The sequence below is a fragment of the Drosophila yakuba genome, chromosome X, assembly GCF_016746365.2.
Source record: "Drosophila yakuba strain Tai18E2 chromosome X, Prin_Dyak_Tai18E2_2.1, whole genome shotgun sequence".
Taxonomy (NCBI): Eukaryota; Metazoa; Arthropoda; class Insecta; order Diptera; family Drosophilidae; genus Drosophila; species Drosophila yakuba.
In genome coordinates this window covers 18942762-18957445 of record NC_052526.2, presented here as the reverse complement: position 1 = coordinate 18957445, position 14684 = coordinate 18942762, and the positions used below count along the sequence as shown (strand labels likewise).

General features: G+C 39.4%; 1 protein-coding gene across 1 annotated transcript; it reads left to right on the top strand.

Moving 5' to 3' along the window:
* The first annotated feature begins 13227 nt into the window (after positions 1 to 13227).
* LOC6525959 lies at positions 13228 to 14523 on the top strand. Its single transcript, XM_002101743.4, has 4 exons — positions 13228 to 13413; positions 13475 to 13591; positions 13652 to 13804; positions 13886 to 14523. The coding sequence occupies exons 1-4, from the start codon at positions 13228 to 13230 to the stop codon at positions 13988 to 13990; spliced, it is 561 nt and encodes a 186-aa protein (XP_002101779.1). The 3' UTR covers positions 13991 to 14523.
* Positions 14524 to 14684: the final 161 nt, after the last annotated feature.

The following is a 14684-nucleotide window of genomic DNA, read 5'->3' as shown; positions in this document are numbered from 1 at the left end:
AAATACTTTAACGAATACCAAAAACCGGCATTTTACCAACTGCATATTACGATATGCATATTTCATTTATGCCCAAAACAAATGCATAAATACAATTGCACAATGCAAGGCCCACAGGGATATGAACAAATCGAAAATGATGGGCGGCGAGTCTCCGAACAGCAAAAGGATACTTTCGAATATACTTTCGGTTATATTTCCATATACCATAAATATTTGATTAACATTTTGCAAAAATATTCATTTCATTTTCGATCTTTGACGATATTTTTAAACATTTTAATAAAATGCCATAATATTATTTTATTACTAAACATTTTTCGTCTTCTAGCCATGCACTTTTTTAATATTTGTTAAACCCTGCAGCCCAAATGGGCGTGGCAAGTGGGCGGTTGGCTGCGTTAGTCCATTGCATCTGTTGGCATTTCTGCATTTAATGCCATAAAAGTTTATCTGCAAATGTGTCGCAGTGTGTGCATATTTTACTTTTATTTTCGTTATTTAATTTAAATAAAAATGTATTTGTTTATACACAGACGGGAGAGCTTAATTGAGAGTATTTTGTGTAATTTAGATCTCTCCATTACAATAGCCAACTTTGGTCTGCATTTTACTTAATGAATCGCCAAAGAGCAAAAATGAATAAGAAATTTGAACATTAAACAGTCAATTATCCGCAGCTCATGAAAGTATAATGGAAGCACAAATTTACATTTACCAGAAATGTTCATATATTCTAATGATATCATTGTTACGAATATGGTGCATATTTGGCATAAATGGTTAGTGCAAATTCTGTTTGTAATTTCCCACAAATTCTTGCACCCCTGTAATTTGATCAATGAATACTTTATTGAACTCAATAGGTATTTCCAGGTTAAGAGCCGTGTTTCACCTTTTTGGCCTGCCTCGTTTGCATGAATTTCGGTGAATTTTTAGCAATTCAGTTCCGGCTTTAAATGTCGGTGCCCAAACTTACATTGCAGGCACATCCGGAGCGAAAATGTTTTCATTTTATTTAATTTCAGTTGCTTGCGTTTTGGTCTCGTTTTGGCTGCCGCTGTTACTGTGATAAACATATCACAAAAAAAAGAGGTTAGTTTTATACAAAAAGTAAAGTGCAAAAAATGTGTCGCTTTTTAAGCATTTCCTCTATTTGTTGTAACTATTTTTTGTAACTATTTTTTGTAACTATTTTTTGCACTATCATAAAAATGAAGGCAATTAAAAGAGGGGGTCTTTTGTCTCTGTGTTTGATGGTGTTATCGCTATTGTTGCCATTGCTCTGGCTCCTGACAAAACGTTTCAATTAGTGCGATTATTGCATAAACAACAGAAGCAACAAAAGCGTCTAAAAATTCATTGCTGTCGCTTACAATTTAGCGAACCAAAAAAATACAAATAAAAAATTGCTGGTTCGCTGGCTTCTTTCTCTATGAATTGCGGGTCGTTTTTGTTAGTGTCTTCTTGATTTTATTCACATTTATTTGTGGCACAGTTTCAAGTGAAGTACTTGGCTTCGGTTGCTCTCTAGTTAACACTAGTTCTGAAATTCCTTCGATTTTACATGATTCCTGATCTCTGGCCAAGGCCCATGGTGCGCTTGTCCATTAGCCAGCAGTTATGCAATGCCCGCAGCATTTAGCCGCGTCAGCTGAGCTCTTAACGTGGCTCTCTGTTGTCTTAGCCACTTGGTTGTTGTTGTTATTGTTGCTATGCGTCGCAGCATTTGCAGCTTGTGCCGTTTACAGCGTTTACTTTACAGCTTCGTGCGAGCAGCGCTGCCTCTGCCAGCGTCAGCAGCGACGTCGACTGCGAAGTCTATTTGACTGCACTTCTCAAGCCTGACTTGGCACAGTGGGCGCAGTTGGCCCAAAAGTGCTCTAAATAATATCATTAAAGTTGTAGCTCTTTTTCGAAATTTTCTATATTTTTTTGAAAGTAATTCCGCTCCACAAAAACTTTGATTTAATGTATTTATGATTGATATTTAAATATATTTTGATTTAATGTATTTATGATTGACATTTAAATATATTTTGATTTAATGTATTTATGATTGACATTTAAATATATTTTGATTTAATGTATTTATGATTGATATTTAAATATATTTTGATTTAATGTATTTATGATTGATATTTAAATATATTTTGATTTAATGTATTTGTGATTGATATTTAAATATATTTTGATTTAATGTATTTATGATTGACATTTAAATATATTTTGATTTAATGTATTTATGATTGATATTTAAATATATTTTGATTTAACGTGTTTATGATTGATATTTAAATATATTTTGATTTAATGTATTTATGATTGATATTTAAATATATTTTGATTTAATGTGTTTATGCTTGATATGTAAATATATATATGTAGGTTTTGAATATCAGAAACTTTAAGCATATAACTAATTAATTAAAATAAAAAGCATAATATTTACAAGAGACTCTCGAGCTTTTTAATTATTTTTCAATTAGCCAGTCAGCATTACCAGTGTTCACTGTGCCGGCGCCTCAGTGCGTTTCAGGTTTTGGGCTCTGTACCGCCTTGTTTGGCTCTTTGAAATGGCCTCGGTCGCCGTTGCCGTTGCCGTCGACGGCGACGTCAGTTTTATGTTTTTCTGTAGTGTTTTTTGAGGCTGCATAAAGTTTAAACAATTTGGCCACCGCTCGCGTTTAGTTCTCTTTCGCGTGCGCCAAAACCAAGTAACCAACTTAACAAGTTGCCGGCCCGAAAAAAATATATTTCAGTTTCAGATTCAGTTTGAGCTTCGATTTCTGATTTCTGCTTTTTTGATACAAACGCAATTTTGTTTCGGTTTCGAACTCGATTGCTCTGCATTGAAGTGTTATAGATCTATTTCAAAGTGCTCGATTGATTGGCCGATTGATTAGCGCGCCACGTGAAAGTGAGTTTCATTGTTTGTTTTTTCCATTTATTTTCATTTTTTCTGCTTATTTTTGCCGCCGTGCTGCATTCCAAGTTACACATATAGTTTTTGGAAATATATTTTTTTTTTTTGGCTGCGTCAGTTTGGCAAGCGGCGCAAACATTAACCCATGGCTGACCTCTGCCTTTTAACGCGTGTGTTGGGCAAGGATTTTAACGAGTGTGTGATGAAAAAGTATGCAAAAACCGTGTGTAGTGGAAATTCGTTAATTGGAAAACAAAGTACGTGCTGTATTGGCTCTAAACATTTTAAATAATAAAATATTTCAATTGTTTTGGCTTTTTATTTTGTGTGTGTGTTCTGGGATATTTTTATATCAAATATATCAAATTTAAGCTTAGAAGTGTCTATATTGCTTTTCATTTATTTTCCAATAAATACGAGGTTTAGTGATATGGCTGTGTTCGAAATTATTTATAAATATATCAAAGTTCCTTGAATAAAATATCACTGAATGATAATGCCATAAAAAGCAGTGCAACATTTATCGACATTTTTTTAATAAATGCATCGCAATGATGTGGCCCCTATTAACCACTTAAAGCCGGTTTCCCTTGCTCCAGTTTTTTTTTGTGGAGTCTTACAGAGTTCGACAGGTGAACATCGCACATTGCCCAGTTAACAAGATAGAGTCAACAAATCCCACGAAATCTCCGACGGCCTTGAAAAGCTCAAAAGCCGAAAGATCAACATCAACATCAACATCAACAAAATTCCACACAAAGGCGAATAAATAAAAATTGGTTGGGTTTTGAATTTTTGGTGAATTTTAAATCGGCATTGCTGGCTTTTCAGCTGAAGGCAGCGACGCATGCGCAGCGGCGTGTAAACAATAGTGACCCAATTGCCTCATCTTTCAGCAAACTGCTGGCTGCATCGGCAAAATGCAGTTGGTTATGCAACTTGCGAGGGAGATTAACATATGAGTGGCAAGTGTGTGCAATTTGTGCAAATTGATAGGCGCCACATGTGGTGGCAAGGAAAACAATCGAGGCTTTTCCCATTACGCAGCTTGAGGAAATGCTGCAAGTGAAAAAAAGAAATCTACCAGACGCATGAGACGGGAAATTAACCGAAATCGAACGCAAATCGAGTCAAATGAATTGCAACACGAAGTTTTCTTTTGGGGTTTTTTCACCAATGCAAATTTCCTGGTTTTCAAAGTATATAATGAAAATTCGTTTCTGTATTATGAAGTTCGAAAGTGATTATTGAAAAACTGTCATGCGAATAACTACGTGCCATTGTTGCATTTAAGCCAAATCAATTTAACCAACCAACAAATGCGTCAGCACAGAGGCAAGGCAAATAATTTCCCAACTATCACCGTACAATGCAAATAAATCACACTTTCGAGAAGCCAACCCAAAAACTTCAATTGACCAACTGACCAAGCGAATGTTAATCAAAATGCAAAAAAGCCAAGTAACAACTCGGTCCTCGGCCCTCGCCCATCAATTACCACCTGTCAATGTGGCCGCATCGCTGGCTTCTTTACTTACCGGTTTCCATTTGCGGCCAAAAGCGACACGACAATTGGCCAAAAGAATCCAAATACAATCGAAATATTCGGAGAAAACCAGCGGATGACCTTGAGGCGGGGGAATCGGGGTTTGTCGCTTGGGTTTTTGGTATGAAAGTCAAGGTTGCGCTTCGGTCGATAGTTGTTTCATGATTAGCATTAGCCATTGTTGTTTTTTTCAGCTTTTTTTCTGTTTTGTTTTATATTTTCAATTCCACTTTGAGGGCTTTTTTTTATTGCTTATTGTTTTTTTTTTCAAGCGCATTTTATGAGTGTCATCGGCGTGGAGACAGATACAAATTGATTAGCCAAGAAAATATTTATACTGTCAATTAAAACGATTGGCATATATTGAACATATGGCAACTATAAATGGATATATAATTACCTGTGCTGTGAGTCATAGCAGCCCGAAGGTTAATTGTTTTTTTTTTCTCTCAACAAATCAGAATCAAGGGATAGCTATTTTAGAATTTTATTTGCTAGTTAGGCTATGCTTTTATGTGATTTTAGGTAGAATCTTCGTAGTAAATACGAAAATTTGCAACCAATTCAAATCAAGATGTTGCCAGTTTTTATTGCGAGCATAACTTGGTTTGTGGTCTCAACTAATTTTGCTTTTCATTTGCCCGCCGTTTGGCATTTCCCAGGCACACATTTTGAGTGTGGGAAACCGACAGTTGCAGATAAAATGTTGTGGAGCGATAAGTAATCGGTAGACTAACAAATGTGTTTATGCAGCTGCACTGAAAAATTAAGAGTAGTTTTCGAATGCAGCGGGGTTCGTATATTCCTGCAAGGGATAACTTAAAGTGTTGCTGCTCTAGCTACCAGCAACCAGCTAGCAGCTCAAAAAACATGGCAATATCAATATGTATGTTTTATTTATTGACTTGCTGCGAAAATGGAAGCAGGAAAGGGAATGCCACGCTGCAGGATGCCGCCTTTTGACAGTTGGCACGTAGCCGGCCCAAGACGATGGGGCGTATACGTATTATGAGTTATGAGCTTGCCTCGGCGATCACGTATACGCCCCCTATGGCTGGTGTGGCACCCCGCTGTCCTCCTGTCCGGCCATCCTGCTGTCCTGCTGTCCTGCTTCTTCTGCCACTTGCCACTTGAAATAATGTTGATGCCCCACAATTAAATAGAAGACCCCCGCGATTGTGAATTTAATTACAACTGTAAACAGTTTTTCCTCTAAATTCTTTGTGCTTTCCTTTTTTTTAGCCCATGGCGAAACAGTACACTTTTGAATGCTATATTTTGTATTTTTCAGTTTGTTTTTTTTTTTTGTTAGTCAGCCAGCCATTAGCAGCGGAAAAACTAAAGCGAAAACGGGGGAGGGGGGAAAAGGGTTCGGGGCGGTGAAACACTACGCGCTGAGAAAAGCAATTTTCCGGTTGAGTTTACAAATGGCGGGCGCGGCCAGCGCTGAAAATAAATGACATATCACAGAGTCTGGTCACCTTTATGCGATGGCCAAAGTAAACACATGAAAGCAATGCGCCGGGGGTGTGCGAAAAGCGGGTTTCCCGGCAGTTTCCAGGGGGGGCTTTTCCTGGGGTGGTGTATCCTTGTTTGTTTGTTTGTTTGTTTGTTTGCCTTCGTCGACTCCTTAGTTATGCATGTGTGCGGGCGTGTTGTGTTGGTGTGTGTATCTGGATGTATTTGGATGTATTTGGATGTATTTGGATGTATTTTGGGTGGATGCGGTTCTGTTTTAGTGGTGGCCTGTGGTTTGCTCGCTCTGTTGTCTCGGATTTCAACTGAAGCCCTATTTTGCTTTGATTATATTAAATTGAATCACAATTCTGATTTTCGATCGTATAATATTAATTAATTATGGAATCGAGAGATACTTAATACTCCTTTGAAATGGCAACCATATAGCTGAATAGGAGCTATAACTATTACTAGAACAATAACTTGCTGACTACGCTTCTTAGTGCTACCTCCGAATGTTTGTTAAACGGCTTCTATAGGTCCCAGCAAATATTTCTTGAATAAAATAACTTTAAACAGTTGGCTCGAAATATATCCTTCTGCTCATATATTTTTTCAGGACCTTTTCGGCCGCCCTTCTGGATATCAATAAATGGTTGCCATTCATTTTCGGGCAACTTTTGTTGCCCTGCGCTAGTTGGTGTTGTTTACACGACTACACCTACATGCACACACCCACGAACACACAGACACATACACAGAGTCACCCACTGACACACACACACACACTCACCTACAGACAGACACACACACTCACCTACAGACAGACACACACACTCACCTACAGACAGACACACATTCCCGAGGACAGTTATGAATGGCAATCCATTCGCTTAATGGAATTTCGTGTTGTTTAACTTTTACGTGGCGCCCACGTTGTGAGGAGGGGATTTCATGGGAAGGGGCGTGGAACATATGTGTGTCCTTGGGTCAGTGGGGGAGGGGGCAGGGGGGAGGGTGGCAGTGGCAGTATATCCCTGAACCACCCACCCCCTTGTCCAGGCCATCATCGTAAAGCTTTATTAGCATTTATTATGCAAGACTTTGCCTCGGTCAAGTTTGTGTCTCTGTTTTAGTTTTATGATCGCTTCCGACTCGACACCTAAAGTCCCCCCTTAACCCATGTTGGCCAGGTTTTAATTTCAATAAACGCACATTTTATGACTGCGCAGGTTTATGGCCACGTAGGATTTATTTATTTTTCATTACATTACGCCAAGTGCGGGGGGCGGGGGACCAAACTTCAAAACTCAACGGGTTGAATCAATTGGATGGGTTGATGGTTTTGCTGTAATGGGTTAAGAGGTTGGATGTGTGCGTGTGTGTAATCAACAAAAATTGGCAAAATGTAACTCGATAATTTCGCTCACACACAGCAATGCACACGAACCGAAACCAAAACAGAAACAGAAACAGAAATCGAAACCCTGAAACCGAAACTGAAATTGCCGAAATGGAAATCGAATTGCAGCACGGAAAATGCTGGATTCTGGATTCTGGATTCTGGATTCCGGATGGTATTGCGATTTGGGTTTGCTTGCTTGGCTGAGGGATGAGGGCTGAGGGAAATTAGGGAAACGGGGCAGAAATCGGGGGCAAATGCATTTTCAGGTGGACAAATGTGGCTGTGTGTGCGTAGTCGTCGGGCGCCAGTGTGCAGCAGTGACAAATGTTGATAAGATGCCATCGATTCGCATAATTTATGCTGCCACTACGGTGGCACAGTGGGCGCCAAAAGTATGCCAACAGCCGAAGGATCTGGAAATTCTTTCTATTAGAAACTGACACGGGAAGTGGTGTAACTTAGTGGCATACTGTAAGGAATTTCAGTTAAACTAGTCAAGTGTTTAGCAAAGTAAATAAATGTTATTAAATCATATTAATTTGAGCTGTCTGTATCTAAGAAGCGAAAGAAGTGAATAGTGCAATTGAACTTTCAAATGCCACTGTAGACCCTTGGGGAATATTTCCTGGGACAACCACTCTAGCACACATGCACACCTTCCACACACACGCATGCACACGCACACACCTAGGAGCGTATACAACGGTAAATCTCTGCTGGCTTCGCTGCCGGCGTCGGCGTCGGCAACATATCGAGGACATTTAAATCGCTCTTAAGTCTCGTTTAATTGGTACTTAGCATGCAAATGCAAAATGAGGCGAGATCCAAGGCAGCAATTGTCGCACTGTCTCTCTCCCTCTGTCTCTCTCTAACTCTCTCTCTCTCTTTCTCTCTCTCTCTCTGTCTCTGCATCTATACCCCTCGCTTTTTGCAGGTCCTTGTGCGCTTAGTCCTGGCGTGCAAGCATGTGTGTGTGTGTGTGTATCATTAGTTACATGAACAATATGCCAGGCACATCGTCAGTTTGAGTTGCTTTCGTTGTCTCAGGCGTAGAAACCCTTTCTCCTTTCTCCTCTCTCCATTGTCCTTGCTCATTTCCCTTCTGCCTTTCCCCTCCCCTCTTCAGCCGCTCTGTTCGAGTGTGTTTACCAACACAAGCACACAAAAAGAGAGTTTCGGCCACACAGGGAAAATCAAACAAGCACTTGCCAAAGCCCCGAATGCATGCAGATACTTATTAAAATCCGCTTGTGTCCTTTTTTTTTTTGAGCATTTTAGAATCATGTGTAGAAGGGGATTTTCATACTGCATTTTACTATTTTCAATAAAGCTCTTGAATAATAAACTATCACACAGTAGCTGCGAATTTATTATGCACGTTTTTGGTAAGTGTGTATATGTCACCTGAAACGAATAGTTAATGCGCAATTAAATATTAATCGAGATTGATGGGCTGACAATCGTTTTGCTCAGTGCACTGAAAACAAAGCTTGAGAGAGCGCTGAGCGTCGAAACGAATCGAATGGAATCACATAGCATTGCATCAAATCAAATCAAATTTAATTGAAATGCCATGCAAAAATATTTTGAGAGCAGAGACGAAAATTGATTGATTTTCGGCTAGCCATCGAAAAGTCCGATTTAAATGCCAAGGCCCCCCCTCCCCCCTGTATTCTCCATCACCCCCCCCAAATTTCCCTACGGCCAGCTCTCATTGATATAATTACAAAGTTTTGTTGGCCAGTTGATGAGCCAGTTGGAAAACATAATCAAGAATGCGATTTTGCCGTTCTCCATTTTCCATTCTCCATTTTCCATCCATCGCCATCTCGCTTCCACCGCCGAAAAAGTTTTAATTTCAAATGAAGTTTGAACAAGGGCGCGGGCAACGAGGGGGGGGGGGGCAATAAAATAATCAAAGCGTGCACAAAAGTGCAACGAGAATTGCCGAAAAACTGGTAACAAAAGTAAGCAAAATGAAGAAGAAAGGCAGAAAGGCAGAAAGAAAAGAAAGGGTGGCGTTGCCGTCATCCAAATAGTGCAAAAAGCCAAAAGGCAAGGGACAAAAAAGAAAGGGTATCAGAGGTATGATGGGTCCAAGATAGGCAAGCTATGGATGCTAACTATTTAGCATAGAAAATTCTGAAATCAGAATGATCAAGAAGTGCACCAAAAACACGTTTGGCTTTCCATTTCCAAAAGCTGTAAATAATTTTAACATATATGCCATGTGCTAAACTGCTCAACTTACAGGGTATTTGGGCAGTGAAAAAAGGGTTAGCCGAGCTGCGGGGCAGTGCAAATTTACCTGAAGACAGGAGCGGAAGGGGAAGGGGAAGTGGTGGGTGGAGTCGACAAACTTAACCGGAAATCTAGTCGAAAAATGGGCCAAGTTGGCAAACGGAAGCGGGCATCCAAAAATGCCAATGCCTTTAGTCCTTCAGTAATGAGAGTCAGCCAGAATGGGACAGTAGATTGGCGGTGAAGGAAGTGGGAGAGGGAGAGGGAGGGGGATAGCTATTATGCGCCATTAGGGCATAATTAAAATGCTCCAAGCAGCAGAAGCGCCAGCAACAACAACAAGTGCGGCCAAGACGCTGATAACGACAACACGCTGAACGAGAAGGAGAAATATCAGGTGAAAGGAGCTGCAAGTGCAGGTGAGCGAAAGAAAGCGGTTGAGCGGCGACAAAGTTGCCAAGGCAAACAGAAATGGTCTACAAAGAGATGGGCTAGAAAGGGGGATACTGAAAGGGGGATACTGAAAGAGGATTCCTATTGGATTCAAAATAGGGCCATGATCAAGTCTTCGCCTCAAATGATCCTCGAGGATTGGAAAACCAGTTTGAAGTAACTGAAAGTTTGCTACAGCTTATCCGCAGGCAGAAAGCTATATGAATTTCAAGTGATTTGGAATGGTTTTTGATAAATATTTACAACTACACTTAATCCTTTTTAAAAGAATATCACATTATAATTGAATTGTGCTCAAATTGCTAGGCAAGTAACGCACATAAATTCCCAAACAAATCCATTTTGATGCATGCCCCCAATGCTAATTTCCCATCATAGTTCTTGATAACATTTGGTAAATGCTCCTATATCCTTGACAGCTGTGTGCAACGTGCATGTGCTGTCCATTTGCTATGGAATTGGCAATAAGGACTTCAAAGAATTTTTTTTTTGTACCCTTTATCAATCTGTGCAATGAATTTTGGCAATTAAGCAATCACTTCGCTCATATGCAAAGATATTTTGGGTGTTCAACTTGGGGGCATGTGGATGCAATGGATGCGGGTGCAACTTGGGCTCCAAAGACGCTGGCAGAGAGCTCAAGTGCACTACCCATCCGAAAAACTCGTCTCAACTCAACTCAACTCAACTCAATGAAATGAAATGTTTGTCTGTTATATGTACCGTTTCGTTTCGTTTTCGTCCTTTTTTTTTTGGAAGGCGAGAGTAGAGTAGCAGCTCCTTCTGCTTTTCCTGCTGATTGCCTTACGCTACAACAGGCAATCTATGGGAATAAAGATATGCATATGTGTGCAGTGTGTGTGAGCCATGCATTTTTATGGCACTGCTTTTTTTCGTTTCCTTTTCTTTTTTGGAGACTGGGAAGGAGTGTATAGGATAGCATAGAACGCTCTCGAAAAAGCAAAAGTTTTCACTTCAAGTACTTTTTTTGCTCTGCTTCTTGGTACTGTTTTTTTCTTTTATTTTTGGCAATTTGCTGTTGTTGTTGTTGTTGTTGTTATTCCGGTCGTTGTTGTTGTTGTTGTTGTTGCATCATCATTCGCCTGGCAAAAGAGTTTGAGCACTTGAGTAGCATTAAAGCATCAAACGATTGTCTACGGAGCCAACAGCAATTGACTTCTTCGCTCAACGATACCCAGGAATATGTGTAGTGCGATGGGATATCCAGTCCGAATTTGGTTGTCCAGGTAGCGAGGAAATTATGGTAAAATAATCCACAGACGACAGTCGACACTACCTGTAAACAAATTTGAAATATAAACTTTAGTTATTGATTGCGTGCTGAAAAAATACGCAACAGGGCGGCGTTAAATTGCATTTTCCAGTTAACTTTTTTGGCTGGAATTGTGTACCTTCCTAATATTTTCATTAAAAATGACCAATATGTTCGCACTAAAGTCACCCAATCCCTTAAAGGGTATCAGATTTGGACATTTTCCCATTCGCCGCTCACTGAACACACATATCGAAAAGTATACATTCGCAGTGTAGTTTCAGTGCTTCAGATTTTGATTGGGTATTTCGATTCGGTACTCAGCTGACTTGACCTCAAGCCCATTGTCGGCAAATTTATACCCTGCACACCCCTCGACCATCAATCAGATTTGCCTGCGTGATGGGGAAATGGGGAAAATGAAGTGCCAACGTTTTCGGCAAATGGCCAGCAATCAAAACAAATGCGCCAATTCAGCCATTCAGCCGACAGCTGCCCAATTAGCCACACTGGTAGAAAAATTAAAATAATTTCGGAAAAGTAAGATGTCAGGCAATAGCTTATATTCCAAGAATTCTAATAATTTGATTCAATTTCTTGCCATATTCAAACCATTTCGCTGTAATTACATTTCATTTGGAAAATGGAAGTGCACACAAAGCCCTGATAGTGATTCGAATGATTTCAATAATATTTTTACATAGTTTGTGCCATTTTTTCGGGCTATAATTTCATCAATTCTGGCCATTGCATTTTCAATTGCAGCATAATCGAACGCAAAATGCGGCAAAATGTAGCAAATATAATATAATCAATGTACATATACATACATATATATTATATTGTTGGTATTGCTGAGTTGGGGTGGCATTGAAATAATTTAAATTATTTTCACATTGCGTTGGAAATTATGGGCAAACAATTAAGCGGCCAGTTTTTGGCTTTTACCCGTGGCCAATTGCTGTTTTCTATTAACTCTTTTAGCCCAAAGGGGCTTAAATAACGCAAAAACACAGCCGCATTGTGACATTAAATGGCATTTGAATATTTTTGTGCGCATTGCATTTGGCCAGCACAAATGCAGAATGCAATTAAAATGTAAAAATTTATTAAGCTACTTTCCAAATTTTCCTAATTACGCGCATTAAAAACAAAGAGTGAAAAAATGTGCATTTTACACAAATTGCAGGGGAATTTCACCGAAAGCAGCGGAAAAGTTGACTAAATATTGCAAATTTGATTGTCACGCAATTTCTGCTGCATACTTTCAGGGGCGCAGTGAAAATGCCGCGAAACAGTTTTCCCATTTCCCATTTTCCACTGGACAACTTGGACAATTACCATTTCTTGTAGTTAGCGAGTTATATTAATTAGGCGCAAATTTGTCTCAAAGATCTGGGAAATGCGGTTTCTGCATAGAAATTTTCACAGACATGAGTTTGTTTAGCTTTTCTTACTTTTAGTGCAAAGGCAAAGAATAGAAATCATTTCACATGCATGTTTTAATTGCTGGGTTACACTTAATATATTAAACAAGTTTTGAAAAGTAATTGAAACATTTATTCACGGCATTTTCGGTGTTTATTTGAATGCATTTTCCGACTCTCAACGCCTCCTGTTATTGACCTCTATTTTCGCGGTATTCCCCACATTCCCATTTCCCATTTCCCAATCCCCCTACCAATTTCCATTTCAATATCGCTTGCTGGCGTTGCTGTTCTCCTTTTTGAAAGAGCTGTCACCGAAAATGATTTATGCACCGCCTCTGCGGGGGCGTGTCACTTCTATTGCCTTCACTTTATTTTTTTTGTCCGCCGATGACAGAATCTGCCATTGATCGATGCAATTTGCAATGGATTAATCACACAAAGAGCACTACAATAATGAAATATTTGCGTGTGTCTTTTTCTTTTCCTGTTCACAGCATGCAGTTTGGGCAAAAAGGACAGTTAACGTCGATCCTGTTGATTGGCGGCATCCTGCTGATGAGCCTGGTTTTGGTGGAGGGCAAGGATCCGAGTGGCCAGGATGCGCCGCATATACGACACAAGCGCGGAATCTTCTGGGACTTCTTTCAGAAAATGGTCATCACCAAGAATCTCATAGTGGATGTGAGTGGTTATATTGAAACATATTTTCTATATTACATATATACATATACATATTGTATAGCAATACACAGATACGCGCAACACTCTGAACGACATCTACAATACTGTCAATGAGCAATTCAGTGATCCAGGTCCCGAAAAACCCACCATTCGTCCCAGGGTGACAACGGAGAAAACTGTGAGTCCTGCCACAGAATGAATCAGTATATAGCTTACAAATCTTTTCTCTTCCACAAAGTCTATTAGTGGCGAGGAGAGTGGCAGTAATAGCGAGGAGCCCACGACTACGGAGGCCTTCCAGATCTCCCGCTATGAACTGGGTCGCATTCTGGGCAGGAACTTCCGGGGCCTTCAAAAGTTGGCCATGAGCGAGTTCAGCACGGCTCTAAACGTAAGTATTAGTCCTATATAGTATAGTATCTAACATATTTGTTGTGCAAATATTTGATTCGTACACATATCTGGCTTGCAGGCCACCAAGTACAATCTGGCTGAGTACAAATCCGAGGCAGATAAACAGTTTGCCAACAGTTTGGCGGTGGAGAAGAAGAACAAGCTGAAGAGTCTCACGGGCTGAGCCACGCCCCCTTTTCCCAGTGCCTAATGATAGTTATCTCTGTGATAGGCTGATGACTGCATATTTTCCGCATTTTTTTTTCTTTGCTTATTTATTTGTTCGCATCTCGGCAACTATATCGAATAAAAAGCGGATGTGGATGCGGTTGGGAAAGTGTCCCCAAACGCATACGGATTCGTGTCTACGAGTATTGTGTGTCAAATTAAAAAGTTTTCTGTCATAATTTTATTGATAAACTTTTAAGTTAAAAAAGAAGCAGCAGCACCCAAAAAAAAAAAAAAAAAAAAACGAAAAACAAACACTGAAGCGGATGAGAGTAACAGAAAGGACAAGTATGAAAATGAAAACATTGGGAAACGGAAAAGCTGCTGGCTAAAACTATACACAAATTGAAGTTCTGTTGTGTTTTTTTTTTAGGTTTTCTATGGGTTTATTTATTAGTCTAGTTTAAATAGAATTCAAAATATATGTGTAATGGAAAACGAATTGAAAATAAACTTTAAGACTTATAACGCACAAATATACGATTCAATTTTGTTTAAAAATAGAATCAGATAATAGTGTTTAATTGAACACTGGTCGCTTCAACTTTAAAATAAATTTATTAATAAAAATACATGCGTAATTACACATTATTTAATGGAATTTTTCAGATTTCATTGGGACTGAAATTTTCAGTGAATGTGGGATCGTG